Source organism: Pleurodeles waltl, chromosome 3_1, assembly GCF_031143425.1.
Source record: "Pleurodeles waltl isolate 20211129_DDA chromosome 3_1, aPleWal1.hap1.20221129, whole genome shotgun sequence".
In the NCBI taxonomy this organism is placed as follows: Eukaryota; Metazoa; Chordata; class Amphibia; order Caudata; family Salamandridae; genus Pleurodeles; species Pleurodeles waltl.
Window position 1 is genome coordinate 788,553,735 of NC_090440.1, and position 14,588 is coordinate 788,568,322.

Below are 14,588 nucleotides of genomic sequence, written 5' to 3' on the forward strand. Positions count from 1 at the left end.
CACCATATTCGTCCCTTCCGCTCCCTCCGGCAGGCCTACCACTCGGATATTGTTCCTTCGGTTCCTCCCTTCTGCGTCCTCAGCTCTCTGTTCCAGCCGCTTCACTCTGTCGTTGAGATTCTCTACCATAATTGTTGTGTCTCTTTGTTTAGGAGTGATACCCGCCAATGTGGTCTCCGCCTCTTTAACTCTGTCAGTAAGTTTTTGATGGTCTGCCCTCAAAAGCCCCACCTCTACAGCCACTTGATTGATATCGTGCTGTAGTGTAGCTTTGGTGTCTTCGATTGCCACCAAGATCTTGTCTAGGGTATCCTGCACTCTAGCCTGCGAGAAGTTCAGAGGTTCCCCCTCTTTAGGATCAGTGTGTGTTGGACGGTCCATAGCTTTGGTCTTGTGCCGACTTTTGGATGACATCGGGCTTGCAGTGCTTCACTTCAGTGTTAACGGGAAGGTGAGCTGGACTGTTATATTGCACTCATTCACATAAGCTCAAAGGCTTATCTTGGGCCAGTCAGTTACATCCAGCAGTCCAATTCAGCTCTTCCACTCAGTAGTGTCGTGGTTCTCTTAGAGTGTTCCCCCTCTTTCACCTGGTTCTCTCACTCCTAGGGGCCTAGCTGCCCCTTCTTATTGTTGCCCTAAGCACCGGGCCCAGGCCTCTACTGCTCTCCACTCCCAGCGTTTCCTTTATCGGGTGTAGTACTCTACCCAGGGCAGCAGCGGTTATTACAGGCCTTCTCATTTCCACCTTCACCTTAGTCCAAGTGCGCTCTCTCCTTCCAGCTAAGTTGAGTAGGACTCACCCCCTTACTTCTGCTTTACGTCCTTATGGGAAGCTGGGCTCACTCCTGGTGTCTAAGGTTCGTGCGTAGTGTGAGATTGCTCTACTCACCAAGGCGTTTCACTTACTTTCGGTCCTCGTTTACCAGCGTCCCTTCCCTATTGTGGGTGCTAAATTCGCACCGACACCGCCGGCTGACCACGTACTCCATCACACCCTCAGTGTTTACGGGCGCTTTATCCAATGCACTGCAGCATGTTCTCTGCTAGGCGGATGCGGGACCGCCATTCAACGTCCACTATCAGTCCTGTGGGGTTGTGCTCAGCACCTCAGTCCTTGTTGCCCAGCGTTACTTCCTCGCCATGGGTGTCGGGCCTGCACCAACACCGCTGATGGCACGCACACTCCGTCGCGCCCTCGAGCGTCCCATCGGGTGCACTGCAGCGTACCCTTTGCCAGGCCGGGGCAAGACCGCCCCTCAACGTCCTCTGCAAGTCCCATGGGGGCGCACTTCATGCCTCGCTCCTTGTTCACCAGTGTTACTTCCTCATTGTGGGTGTTGGGCCTGTATCGACCCCGCCAGCGGACCGTGCCCTCTTTCGCGTCCTCAGTGCACGTGGGCGCTTTTATCCGATGCACTGCAGCGTGTTCTCCGCCAAGCCGGTGGGAGGCCGCCCTTCCACGTCCTCTACAAGTCCCCTGGGGCCCTGCTCCGTGCCTCATTACTCATTCCCCATCATTACTTCCTCGATGTCGATGCCGGGCCTGTGTTGGCATCGCCGGTGGCCCGCTCACTCCATCGCGCCCTTAGCGCAAACAGGCACTTTATCCGGCATACTGTAGCGTGTTTTCTATTAGGCCAAGGCGAGGCCACTCCTCCGTGTCCTCTACAAGTCCCCCGGGGCTGTACTCCGTACCTCGGTCCTTGTTCACCAGCATTGCTTCCTCGTTGTGAGTGCTAGGCCCGCACTGACACCGCCGGTGGACCGCGCACTCCGCTGCGCCCCCAGCGCACACGGTCGCTTTATCAGATGCACTGCAGCGTGTTCTCTGCCCGTCTGGGGGGAGACCGCCCTTCAACGACCCCTACAATTCCCCTGGTGGTGTGCTCCATACCTCGATCCTTGTTCCCCAGCGTTACTTCTGCGTTGTAGGCGCCGGGCCGGCACCGACTCTGCCGGTGGATCGCGCATTCCGTTACGCCCTCAGTGTACGCGGGCGCTTTGTCCAATGTGCTGTAGCGTATTTTCTGCCACTACCAAAGTCTTTGGATATGACAATTTGTGTATTGTCTGCGTTCGATATGATGTTAAACCCAAATAATCTGACCATTTCTGCTGTTGGAGCATATTGATGTTAATAGTGTCGGCCACAATGATGATGCCTATGGTACACCACATTGCAGGCTTAATTCTTGTGAAAGATAGAGTAAGAGGGCTTGAGCCCTGTCAGTACGAAACAATGGTAACCAGTTTAGAGTGTTTTTTTCCCCAGTGCCATCTCTAAAATTCTGGAGATCAGCGTTGGGTGGGATACAGCATCAAACACTGCTGAGAGGTTCAAAAGGTGCCAGGCGCTACTCTTCTCTGGTCTAAGGTGCTTCCAATGTCACCATTTTCAGCCACAAGAATAGTTTTTTTGCGTTTTGTTTTTATTGCCAATATATAGAAAGAGGATAGTTGTGACTGCCTACTGGTGGTGCAAAGCTATGGGCTATTTACAAAATGCACAACGTGATAGAGAACCGTTTCCTCAAAAGTCTCCTACTCTTAGGCTCAGGCTCGACTTTAACATCTCTGAACCTGTTCTATCCTGGTCAACTTCACTTGAGTCCATGTTGATTAGAGCTGTACCTAAATTCTCTGAGTGATATCGTGGGCATGAAAGACACTAGGAAGTCCTAGTGGTTAATACATGCAGAGAAGACGCTAAAAATAAATGGCTATGAGGCCTTCTGGAATTATTCCAATTCAATGAATGTGTCCACTTCCTCGTTATTAAGACGCTGCTGGCAATTATAAAAAGGTCTAATTGAAGGCAATGCTAAAGAAGGCTCCTTGCTACCCGAATATTTGGCAGCAAAGTCTTTCTTTGGCTTTGGAGCTGACCTTAATATAGTTTCACCTGAGATTCAACGTTCGTGATGCCTAAAGTTCAGACCAGGTTTTCTAGCACTGCGCGCATATACTGCAAAATAGTATCCAAATGAGAGGCTGCTTTACCAGTGACGGCCCGTCCTTTATGGCGGAGGGGCCACGCCCCCTCCCCCACCTTTTGCCCCTCATGAAGAGTGTCTGTCAGGCTAAACAAAAGTCAGCCTCACAGACACTCTCCATGTTCAGCTCAGGCGGCTAGGAGCAAACATGCGCGATTTGCACACACTCCTGGCTGCCTGAGCTGAACTTTGCTGGGCTGAGGAGGTCACAGCTCCTATGGGCGTGACCTCCTCGACTCAGCAAACGTGCCTCGAGGCCCTCGCCTGGGTGACGAGGAAAGCGTCACCAATTGACACTCTCCCTGGGCGCTTCAGTTTAAGCCCTGAAGTGCCCAGGGCGAGTGTCAATCAGTGACACTTCGTCACAGAGATTCTGGTGGGGTCAGCAGTCTCACTGACCCCATCCCACTCTGTGACGAGGCTGGGACTGCTGTCTTCCCTCATTGGCTGACCTACAACACTCCTGGGACCTGGAGGCTGAAGGTAAGTGTGTGTGTGTGTGTGTGTGTGTGTGATTTTTAAATTGAATGTTTGGTGTGTGCGTGTATGTTTGAGTGTTATGAGTGTTGTTAATGGATGTGCATGCGTGTCTGTGTGTGTGTGTGTGTGTGTCCCGCCCGCCCCCCTCCCTCCTAAAGCTGCCGGCCGCCTCTGTGCTTTACACTATTGTAACAGGAGAGGGATAAAAGCAATTCATCAAATAATGTTGCTATGTTCAAAAACAACTGCCTTGGGAAAGAAAAAGCTTCTCCCATTGTTTAATGGTTGTGGGTTGCAAAGATCTGCTGGCACTTTGCAGATGCTGCATCTGTTTTTCTCCCTGAAGCAGCCTATATTTGTTCTGCGTGGCAGGCTACAATTAGTTGTACCTTGTTGCTGTTTTAAATTTTGCAAATAGATGTCGTATTTTGCAGTAGATATATAATAGTATGTTATTATTTCTCTTTTTGTTGATTGAGAATTTTATTTCTGAATTCTATAATATTGTGTGGCTTTCAGTTGAGACAATAAATAAAAACACTAAATTATAATCCCAAAATGAACATTTATTCGCCTTTTTCATGATGTTGTGGATAATGCTTAATATCAAACTACTCTATTTTGTAAGTAATAGAAAGTATATAGCTAAGTTCATTTACTCTTGTACTCTGTTATGTTATAAAATGTAATTCTGTTTGAACACAGGCCTCATATTATGTATTTTTCCCAGATAATCTGTAGGCTATAAATTGTTAAATGTGCATTTCAGTTGTATGTGGGTTTGGAACCATACATGGGCGAGTCCTTTATGAGCACCCTTATTTAAATACCCATTTGTTTTCTTGCATTCTTTCCAAAACCAATAGTGTATGCAATGTAATAATATGGTACAAAAAAGTGACTGCTTCATTAAGAGCTAAGAATAGGTAAGCCTCGAATCATTTTCTTGGGAAACTGGTGGGCCATGTATGAGCACATTTAGGGCCAGATGTAGAAAGCATTTTGCATGGTGCAAACTGCAAAAATCGCAGTTTACGCCATGCAAAATGCCTTTTGCGCTGCACATTCACAATTTGCGAGTCGGTACATACTCGCAAATTGTGAATGCGACTCGCATATAGGAAGGGGTGTTCCCTTCCTATTTGCGACTCGCATCGCTATGCTAAATTGCTTTGTGACCACGAATGTGGTCGCAAAGCAATTCGCAGTTACCACCAGTGTCACACTGGTGGTAACCCATTCGCAAAAGGAAAGGGGTCCCCAGGGGACCCCTTCCCCTTTGTGAATGTTGCCAATAAGGGTTTTTCAGAGCAGGCAGTGGTCCAACGGACCACTCCCAGCTCTGAAAAACCGAAACCAAAAGGTTTTGTTATTTTTTTTATTTTGCAACTCGTTTTCCTTTGCGATCCCATAGCGACTCGCAGTCGGTGTCTGAGACACCGTACTGCATCCAATTTTGCGAATCGGAAATTGCTACATCTGGCCCTTAGTGTGAAGAGGGCTTATGCTCGAGGCTGTGTGCAGTGCTATTTTATGGGGTGCATGATCAATCTGGGGTAAACAATGTTCGATAGTTGGAACAAAATAGGTGTCTTTATTTGTTAGTTTTCGATGTATTTTATTCTTTCGTGCTCAGGCAACCAGTTAGTATGATCTTCCCTAAAGTCATCTGCGTGAAAGTTGAAATATTAGTACTGTGTGCCGTTTTCAAGGATCGTTCAAGTTTTAAGGACTCATCCAGAAACTTCGCTAGTGGCCTAGTCTTTTTCTTCAGCCTGACACTCCACTCTTTGGGTCTGTAGTACACTTTCTGTTTCCCGATCAAATAGACGTCTGACTTTACTACAGTTTGTTTTATCCAGAAATCTGAATTTATAAATCAGTGCACTGATTACTGGCTGCGATTACTGCACCTCCACTTTTTTCACACCTGAAAGTATTGCTTTTTCCAGCTTGGATGGAAACCCTGATGATATGCTGTTTTTTCCCCTAGGTTGTGTCTCTAGCACAAGTCCTTGGTGATCCCTTCTACAGGACCCTGGAGGGTTTCCGGATACTGATGGAGAAGGAGTGGTTATCATTTGGCCATAAGTTTAGTCTGCGCAGTAACTTGACTCTGAGCAGTCAAGGAAGTGGTTTTGCACCTGTGTTCTTGCAATTCCTGGACTGCGTGCATCAGGTAACCATAATGGATTCCTCATATTAATCTATATTTTGTCGTCTTGCTATCCACCAGTGCTAATCAGTATGCCTGGTGCACTAAGATGTAATGGAGAATCTGTACCCTGCCATTGTTTTCACATATGAAATATCTTCTCCCTATGGGAAAATGCGTTAGTACCTATGGATATTTTACTTTATTTAGAATGCTTGATTAATTCCGAAAATATTGTCTTTGTGAAATTCTTACCTTTCTCGCAATAAAAATAAGGGTATTGATCTCGAGTAAAATGGATCTCTTGTTTGGCAGCCTCTTAGAATTAGTCTAACAGGAGTGGCCTGCAGCCTCGACATAAAGTTAACCTCAACCCATAAATGAACACCAAAACATACAGCAACCCACTTGCAAATATCAGAGAGACTCTGCTTGTGTTTGGCCTTTGGGCCGATATTTGAAGGCCCGTGTGTGAATGTGTTTTGATGAGATGCTGATGTGAACATGAAAGCGGAGTTGTAATATAGCTTCATGATACGTCATTACTGTTAGTAAAATGAGAGCACTAATTATCATCCTGTATAGAGCCAACACATTGCTGTTGCTAGCCTACAAAAGGAGCCTGAGCAACCAATGTTTTATGCACTCTTGGGATATATCCAGGGAATATTGGTATAACACCATAAATCTACTGGCAGATAAATTCACAATGACTTTTTTAACGTTCTGAATGACCTGAGAGCTAGTGTAAGTGTACACATTTTCTCTGTACTTTTGCGGCAACTGAACTTGGAACCAATGTATAGTTCTTTAATTCAGTCAGTCACTTGGTCCTGGAAAAAAGGTTTGTGACTTTAGGTAGACCAAATTTCATGCCTTCGTATTTACAACCAAAGGCCAGCAGAAACACTGACTGAGAAGGTAAGCAACCAGAAAACACATTTTTGTTTTTTATAAAAGAATTATGAGCTAGTAGTTTTTTCTGTTACATTTTTTGCGCATAAATATACAAATCTATGTCTGTAATGATGTATAAAGAAATATTTCTTAGCTACCGTGAAGGAAAGTTTCAATTCTATTAAGGACACACAGGCAAAGATTATGCTTTCTTTCTTCAGTTATTTATCTCCGCAGCATACCAAAAACCAACAAAACACTGTGAAAGGACTATGACTCCCATGAGCCCAAGCAACTTCAGCAGAAAAAAAACAAATTGTTCACCAATCTGTTGTTTCATGCCCCTGATAAAGCCATCTTCAAGGAAAAGCACTTCCTCTTTCTTTGTGGGTACTACTCCAGATCCATATTTTCTTTTTTGGAAATCTTGTTTCTGGTCATAATGAAAGAATAAAAAGTATCCATTGAGCATCCATATGGCCCAAAGCAGTGTATCACACCTTCTAACATCATGAATTAAGCAGTACCTCAGAGAACAATAACCAACCATATATCCGAGTTCAGAAGGAAGACATACTTATCTCAAGTCCCCTTTAGGACCATGTATCCAGGGTGGGTAAACGTGAAACTCCTCAGGCATGACTGGGCAGGATAAGCTTTGCCTCCATGTCCTTAATAGGATTGAAACTTTACTTCACGTTAGCTCTGGCATTTTTCTTTCTTTGTCACAACCAGAGATTTCAGACTATGCTTCTTCAAAATGTACCTACAACAACGTGAGTTTGAGGACCAATCCGTGGCCTTAAGAATATCCTCTAACCACCTCCGCACTCTAAAGCCTTAAATGCCATGGTCCCTCTTGATGAATGAGCCCCAAAAGCTAAGGTTTCTATGCCTGCCTCTGAAATCACGCAGCGAACCCTCCTGGCTATAGTGGGGGAGAAAACCGGTTTGAAAGGTTTCTTTAGAGAAATTAATAACTGACAGTTGCCCGCTGGTCTGTATTCCTCATTGTGCTGCTCACAAGCTTTAATACAGTGACTACGCAGAGTTTAGGATGATCCAGAAACGCTGGGTAATAGACTGTTTCAGTGCTAGTCTTGGTGTTCCCAGACACAGTGAATGTAACACCGTCTGGGGACAAAATCCTAGAAGTCAAATCTAATGCCCTCACATCTGAGGCACGCTTGCACGAAATTAAACAAAGAAGCATAACAAGCTTACCTGTAAGTTCTTTCCTGGCTAGGTATACATTGTCTTGCAAATATTCAAATAGGTGTAAAACCAGATTGACATCTCGTATTTGTGAATATATACATTGTGGGGGATTAGAGAGCCGCACTCCCCTCAATAACTTGCACATCAATGGGCGCTCCCCCACCAGAACTCCCAACCATGGTTCATGGCCTGCCGAAATCGCAGATTTAGCTATATTAATTGTTTGATACGTCAGAATCTTCTGAGATAGTTCGTACAAGGAGTTTAGGATGTGCACTAAGCCTGCCCCCATGGAATCAAGATGTCTTCCCAAGCATGAGTGTGACTGTCTGCGCCAGGTGGCATATTGTTTGGAGGTGGCATTTGCCCATGATCTACTGGTGAGATCTGACACTTATCTCGAAGGTGCTGGGAGATTCCATCATCCCTGTTACTCCTCCACACCATGAGGTGAAACGACCCATCCAGGAGAAGCAGGCGCAAGTTGCCCCAGACATTTGTCAGCATCAACATGCTCTGGTGAAGTCAGATTGGAAAATCCATAGAGAGTTCCAGAAAAACTAGAAGCCATGCTTGTGATCTCCAAAACGGCGTTATGGCAAAGATGCTGTTTGACGCCAAACCTGTGCCATCACTCAGGCAATCGTTGCACACAGGGGGACCGCCTACCCACAAATTTGACTCCAATCATGCCGGAAGGCACTTATTGCCACTGATAAAGGATATGGTTGACAGCTGAAGAAGCGAGGGAGCTGATGATCCAGACTCCATGGTAAAAAATCAATGTTACAAGGGCCTCATCTTTCCATGATCATTCCAAACAAGGTCGGTTTCAACTTCCATGTGCTGAAATCCTTCAGATGACTCAAATTCCAGTCCACAAAATGATTCAGTTTTCCCGGGAGATCTTCTGCTCTGACTGCCATCTTCCTGTCTAAATAGTAATTCCAGAAATTCTTTGCAAACTCCACCAGTGCCCTGGACAATGTACCTTTGAGGTGGTTGAAGTACTGCACTGCTGAGATGTTGTCCATTTTCAAGAGGATGGAGCATGGTACCTTGTTAGCGACTGATCCGCGAACAAGACTGCAAGCAACTCTAAGCAGTTGATGTGCAGCCTTCTCTCCAGGTCTGACCAATGGCCTCCAGGGGTGACTTCCCCGTTTCATGCGTCCCGGCCTGCAAGACTGGCATCCGCTCTGATTACGACTACTGGCACCAACCCAAAGATGGCTCTGCCATTCTAGGCAGTCATGTTGTCTAGCCACCATTGCATCTCCTCCCTTGCCTATGTTGTTGGCTGAATCAGCCCGAATATGGTGACCCCCTTCTTAGGTGACCCACCTTCAGCCTCTGCAGGGTCCTGTAGTGCAGGGGCCCCAGGAAGAAAAAGGAAAAAGATCCAGACGATCTCCCACCTTTGATTGGGAAGGGTACACCTTACCTGAAGCCCCTCCCAGGGGCATTGGTTGCTCCACGAAAGCTTCCTCTACTGCGACCTCTGCGCCGGAATGGGAAGAAGCCTCCAGTCTGTTTCTGGTTCTAGTATTGGAATTGTTATTGCTGACTGTCACTTGAAAGAGGCTGAGAAAAGGTGCCGTCAGACGAGCATCCCATGCCTCATCTGGCCCCTCCAAAAACACACTTTTTGAAGTCTCTTTTCATGGACTGTCGAACCTTGTCCAGGGATGAAAAAGTTTTGACAAATTTACTTAATTCTTTTACGGAATGGGTCCCCGAAAAGATCCCCATCAGCCTGGCCTCTGAAGTTGCTAATTCGCCTAACTTTAGGTTGATTTTGATCAGGAGAGAGTGTCTGCATTTAGACGAGAGGGTGCAGTTTATTTCCTTTAGAAAGCATATGACTTCTTGCGCCCACCCAGACAAGAGGTCTCAATGAATAAGGTCACAATCTCTTTGGCCTCCTGGCATGCCTATGTTTTTGTTAACTTGTTCAGAACATCCAGTAATGCGCCCTGGCAGTTTCTCCAGGAGCAATCTACTCCCTTTTGAGGGTCTTTCACAAATTTGGTGACACATGTCACCATTTTGTCATCACTTTCGGGTGTTGGGGCAACCTGCATGGGCGAGGATACTCCGTCTGAAGGTGGCCCCTAACCTTTTTATCTAAAGGCTTACTTATCCTGTTAGCCACATACTTGGCTACTCAAGGTGCTGGAATGCAGTCTGCAGACCTAGGATGGTCAATATCATCTAGATAAAACATGCTTTGTACAGCTTCACCCCAGAGGCCCTATTGTTAGTAGGGCTATCGAGTCTGGGACGTTTGGGAGCACCTTCCAGTCTCCAAGGTGTACTAGGGCCTGGCTCGTTATCAGAATTGTCATCCTGGCATGAAACATATAAATCTTCCTCATCAGCCTTTTGAATGGGAGTTCCTGGAGCATCAGTGGGGGTATACCAATGTTGTCCTGATTCACTGCCATCCACCTTGGTAGAGGCTATGCATTTTAGGAGTGCTTGACAGAGCTGTTCAAAGGCATCAGAGGGAGGGGACCCAGGGACCTGTTTATTCACTGTAGTGTTAGTCTTGCCTTTGGGGTTTTTGATTGTGTTTCATCTAACAGCCTCCAAAGGCCACAACTTTCCACATAGGATTAATCATGCTACGCTGAAAGGCTCTAGGGCGAGAGACATGGCCCCCTGCAAGTTTTCATCTACTGTGTCCACAAACTCATCATCCAGAATAAACGGGGACACTTTCATCCCCAATTTGGTATGGTCCTCTTCCCCGGCGCCTGCCATTGGAGATCAGGTCCTTAAAAGGAATGACCAATGAAGTAATTATGAATGCCTTAAACGGTCCTTCTAATATATGTGAAAGGTCTGCTTAAGGAATAAGTCCTATTTATATAAAGAAGCGGTGACCCAACCTGTTTCCGTGTGGTGCCACAAGAAGTTAGGAAAAACTAGTCTGGAACATTAATGCTGAGTTTGAAAGTGCCTGACAGGCCGCTCCGCGATCTGCCAACTAATCACAACTCAATGCGTGTGGAGGGAAATGAGATGAGCTGGCTCCAATCAGCTCCTGTGACTCCCGCGCACTCTAGCTGCGATCTCCCAGCACCACAGGGGAGGGCCCTCACACAGATCTGGGCCACTCGAGTGAGCGGTCAGAGCCTGACAATGAGGGAATCCCCCAGAGCTCCTCAGAGACTGGGGTCTGTAGAGGCACACAGCCATCCTTGCCATCTCTGTACACACACTAGTTGCAGGCGATGCGCCTAATCAGGAAAGCAGCTCCTTGTGCACAGTAGATAAAGGAGCCATTGGAAGGGATCCTTAATGCGGGAACCGCCAGGCTGACAAATGAACCCTGGCAAGTACGAAAACCTTAAACTAATATGAATTGTTAGTATGTATGTATGTCTAAATTAAAAATGGCACAATATTAAACTAATAGGACATTATTAAGGAAAATCACTTATCTGGCTGCTGAGCAGGGAAGAGAGAGGAAGTGCTTGTCCTTGAAGATGGCTTTATCGGGGGCCTGGGATATCTGATTGATGGAAGCTTTGGTTGCTTTTTTTCTCCTCAAGTTTCTTAGACTTATGGGAGTTGAAGTCCTTTCGCAGTGTTGTGTTGGTTTCTGGTTGGTTGCTGAGATAGATGAATGATGAAAGAAAGAATAATTTGGAGCGTCTGGTCCTGACATAGGATTTTATGATCATTGCTGCAATCCTCCTTTTTCTATAGTTCATTAAAAAGGTACATAAACGTGAAACATTCTAACATGCTTTATCAATGATGTGCTCTGACTGCACTTGGGAAATTTGCAGGTTAAATGCAAAAGTTAAAAGCTTAAGTAAAAATATATGTACATCGAATCCCATAGATAAACATCCAGACGTGACCTAATTTCCATGTAAAACACAATCGTCGTATTTTGTGACATCAAAATGTGCTGTTGTAAAGATTATGTATTTAATTTAGTGAGTGTGTGATAATTTACTATATACTTACAGAGATTAGAGTACCCTTGGAGCTTGAAGATGTGAGAATATATTACAGAATAAAGTTTAATTTCTTTGGAATGCTGTTGCCTTTCGATTAAGGATTTTATTCTAAAGCCTTTCAGGATAATCACTGTGGTGTTCCTTAGTGGATAATTGCATGCCTGCAGCTACTGCTTTGGCATTGCACTGGCTTAAACGTCCTTGACAAAAAGGTGTCAGAAATGTGGGTAGATAATCACGGAAGAATGCTTCTATTTCCTTCTACTGAATTATGAAATGCTGCCATTATGCTGCATTGAGGTGATTGCACAGCCTATCTGAAAGCATGAATAAGCATGGAGTACCTTTACGGAGATGGGTAATAGTCTTGTAACTTGTGCTCAAGGGAAACATTACTACAGTCCTGGGGCTCCAGTCAACTGAAGCTGTTGATTGAAGATATACAGGAACAAGAGGGAAAGAGTATTTTAGCTACGTCCTGGAGAATTTGATTTTGCCTTTGAATTAATTTTCACCACAGTAATGCATTTTTATAGTACATAACTGAACTAATTATTGCCCTATATTAAATCAGAGGTTAAGGTATTTAATCGAGTTTGAAAATATGATGGCGATAATTCCTTGCATCGTAATCTAGCCCTTGCAGATTTCCTTTGGCTAATGAGTATTTACCACAGGTGTGTTCAAAGTAGGTTTAGAAGTACAGGATCCTTGTCAGGATTTCAAGATAATCACTTTGTAAATGAGTTTAAACTTATTGCATGTTACGTTATCTTATGAGGATATCCTGAAAATCTGGCATGTTTCAAGCCCTCCCAAGCATTAAAGTTACCTAATATAAGGTATGAGGTTAATCGTTCTGGTGCTATTAGTGGGACACTCTTCGTTGCCCCTGAAAAGCATGGTCACTGCAGGTGCTTTGCTTAAGTTCCCATTGATACCAGCCACCACAGGCCCACCTCTACCCCGGGTGTATATCTAAAACAATATGATACGAAAATTCACCATATCCCATACTGCACGCCTAGGGCTAGATGATAGGTTAGGCAGAAATATTTGTGTCAGGGCACAGTGTCAGTCAATCAATCAGTGCTTGTAAAGCGCAGCTTCTCACCCGTTAGGGTCTAAAGGCGAGGGGGGAAGGGAAGGGGGAGTGTAGCGTATACCCGTGAGGTTGTTTAAAAAAGCCATGTCTTCAGTACCTTTGTGAAGCTGAGGAGGGAGGTGGTTTGTCTGATGTGGAGGGTGTTCCAGGGGGTGGCTGCGAGTTAGGAGAAGGAGCGTCTTCCTGTTCTGGTTTTCCTGGTGTGGGGTACTTCTGCGAGAGAGAGAGCTGGTCTCAGCGTAGGGCCCTGTGGGGTACGTGGAAGTTGAGTTGCTGGTTCAGGTAGGCTGGTCCGGTGTTGTGGAGGGCTTTGTGTGCATGGGTGAGTATCTTGAAAGTGATTCTTTTCTTGATGGGGAGCCAGTGCAGTGTACGTAGGTGTTGCAGGATGTGTGCAGTGTTGGGGTATGTCGAGGATCAGTCTGGCAGCGGCATTCTGGATGTTTTGCAATTTGCAGATGAGTTTTGGTATTTATGCTCCCATTTACCAAATTATCTGGTGGTAAATGGAAGCAAAAGCAGTGGTGCTGGCAGGAGGTGAGGGGAGAGAGGAGTCCGGAAACGGGGGACGAAGTGTTCTGGCATAGGGGAGCTTTGGGGATGTGCTGCTCTTTGCTTTTTGGGGGATAAACCTGTTATGGAAACTCAGGTGTAGGAACACCAGGCCATTAATAACTGGGTGGGACGGGATCCCTTTCTCGCTTACTGCTCCACCCAGTTTACAATCCAGGTTAAGATGTTAATGTTCGTGTCTTCTGAGATGCTAAGATAAACCAACTTAAAAAACAAAAACAAGAATGCCTATAGAATAAATGCACTTTTAGTACAGCATCTATTAAAATAGCACCTACTTATTTTACTGTACCAAAATGAGTATACCTCCTCATTGTCGCCTATAACTTGCTGCAATCTGACTAGGTAGTGATCTGGAATTTAATGGCTTAGGAGACATTTTAAATATCAGTTGTTTGCTAGTTATGTATTTGGGCTCCTTGTATTTGCCGGTGTAGGAAGATCTTCAAAGAGAAATTTACATCTCTTAATCCTGTTCAATGCTGTATCACAATCAAAAACGAAAAACAACCTGTGCTGCTTTGGCAAGGGCTAGGCTAACTGTACCTTTTAATTTGTGTTTACATAATCGTGCCCCTCCTTTGGAAATGGCTTCAACGAAAATATGGCGGGAATATCATTGCCTTTAAATTAGTTTTCATCACAGTGATGCGTGTTTATAGTACATAACTGAAGGGATTATCGCCCAGCTGCCTGCCATATTTTACTTATTACTGGTAAACAAATAATTGACGCCTGTGGTGTTGGTGTTAGCTTGCGTTCTGTGTTCGGACTTATAATGGGGCATTCACCTCTCAAGTCAACTCGCTTTCTCCTACTTTGTTTACTTTGGCAAGAATTCAGAGACCGAAATGAGTTGTTCTCTAAATGCAAAGATTTTTTAAGCAGCCCAGGCCAAATCTGATATATGCTCCTTTTTGAAAAATGGAACCCCTTAAACGTATGTCGAGAGAACAATGTAAATTACCCCGCGCCATTACTCATGTGGGTTCACGTTATTTAAGTCATCCTTCTTTCCATTTGTTGGGTTGTCCGTTTAACTGTAGCTTTGAAATACCACAGCTGAAGTGAATTATCCTAAACAATTTCGGCTTGATTTAACTCGGAGGAGCCCACCTGTTTCCTATTTTCTGAGCCATCTCCTCTGACTCTTCCAAAATAAAATATGTTCTGACGGCTTTCTATCT

The 14,588-nt window shown here is 45.2% G+C and overlaps 1 protein-coding gene across 4 annotated transcripts in view; it reads left to right on the forward strand.

Moving 5' to 3' along the window:
• SBF2 (SET binding factor 2) overlaps window positions 1-14,588 on the forward strand; it is a 1,701,375-nt gene that overhangs the window by 1,424,389 nt on the left and 262,398 nt on the right. For all 4 annotated transcript variants that reach the window (XM_069223624.1, XM_069223621.1, XM_069223622.1 and 1 more), the window contains one exon: window positions 5,470-5,655. In XM_069223624.1, coding sequence (XP_069079725.1) covers window positions 5,470-5,655 — 186 coding nt within the window. The remainder of the gene's footprint in view (window positions 1-5,469; window positions 5,656-14,588) is intronic.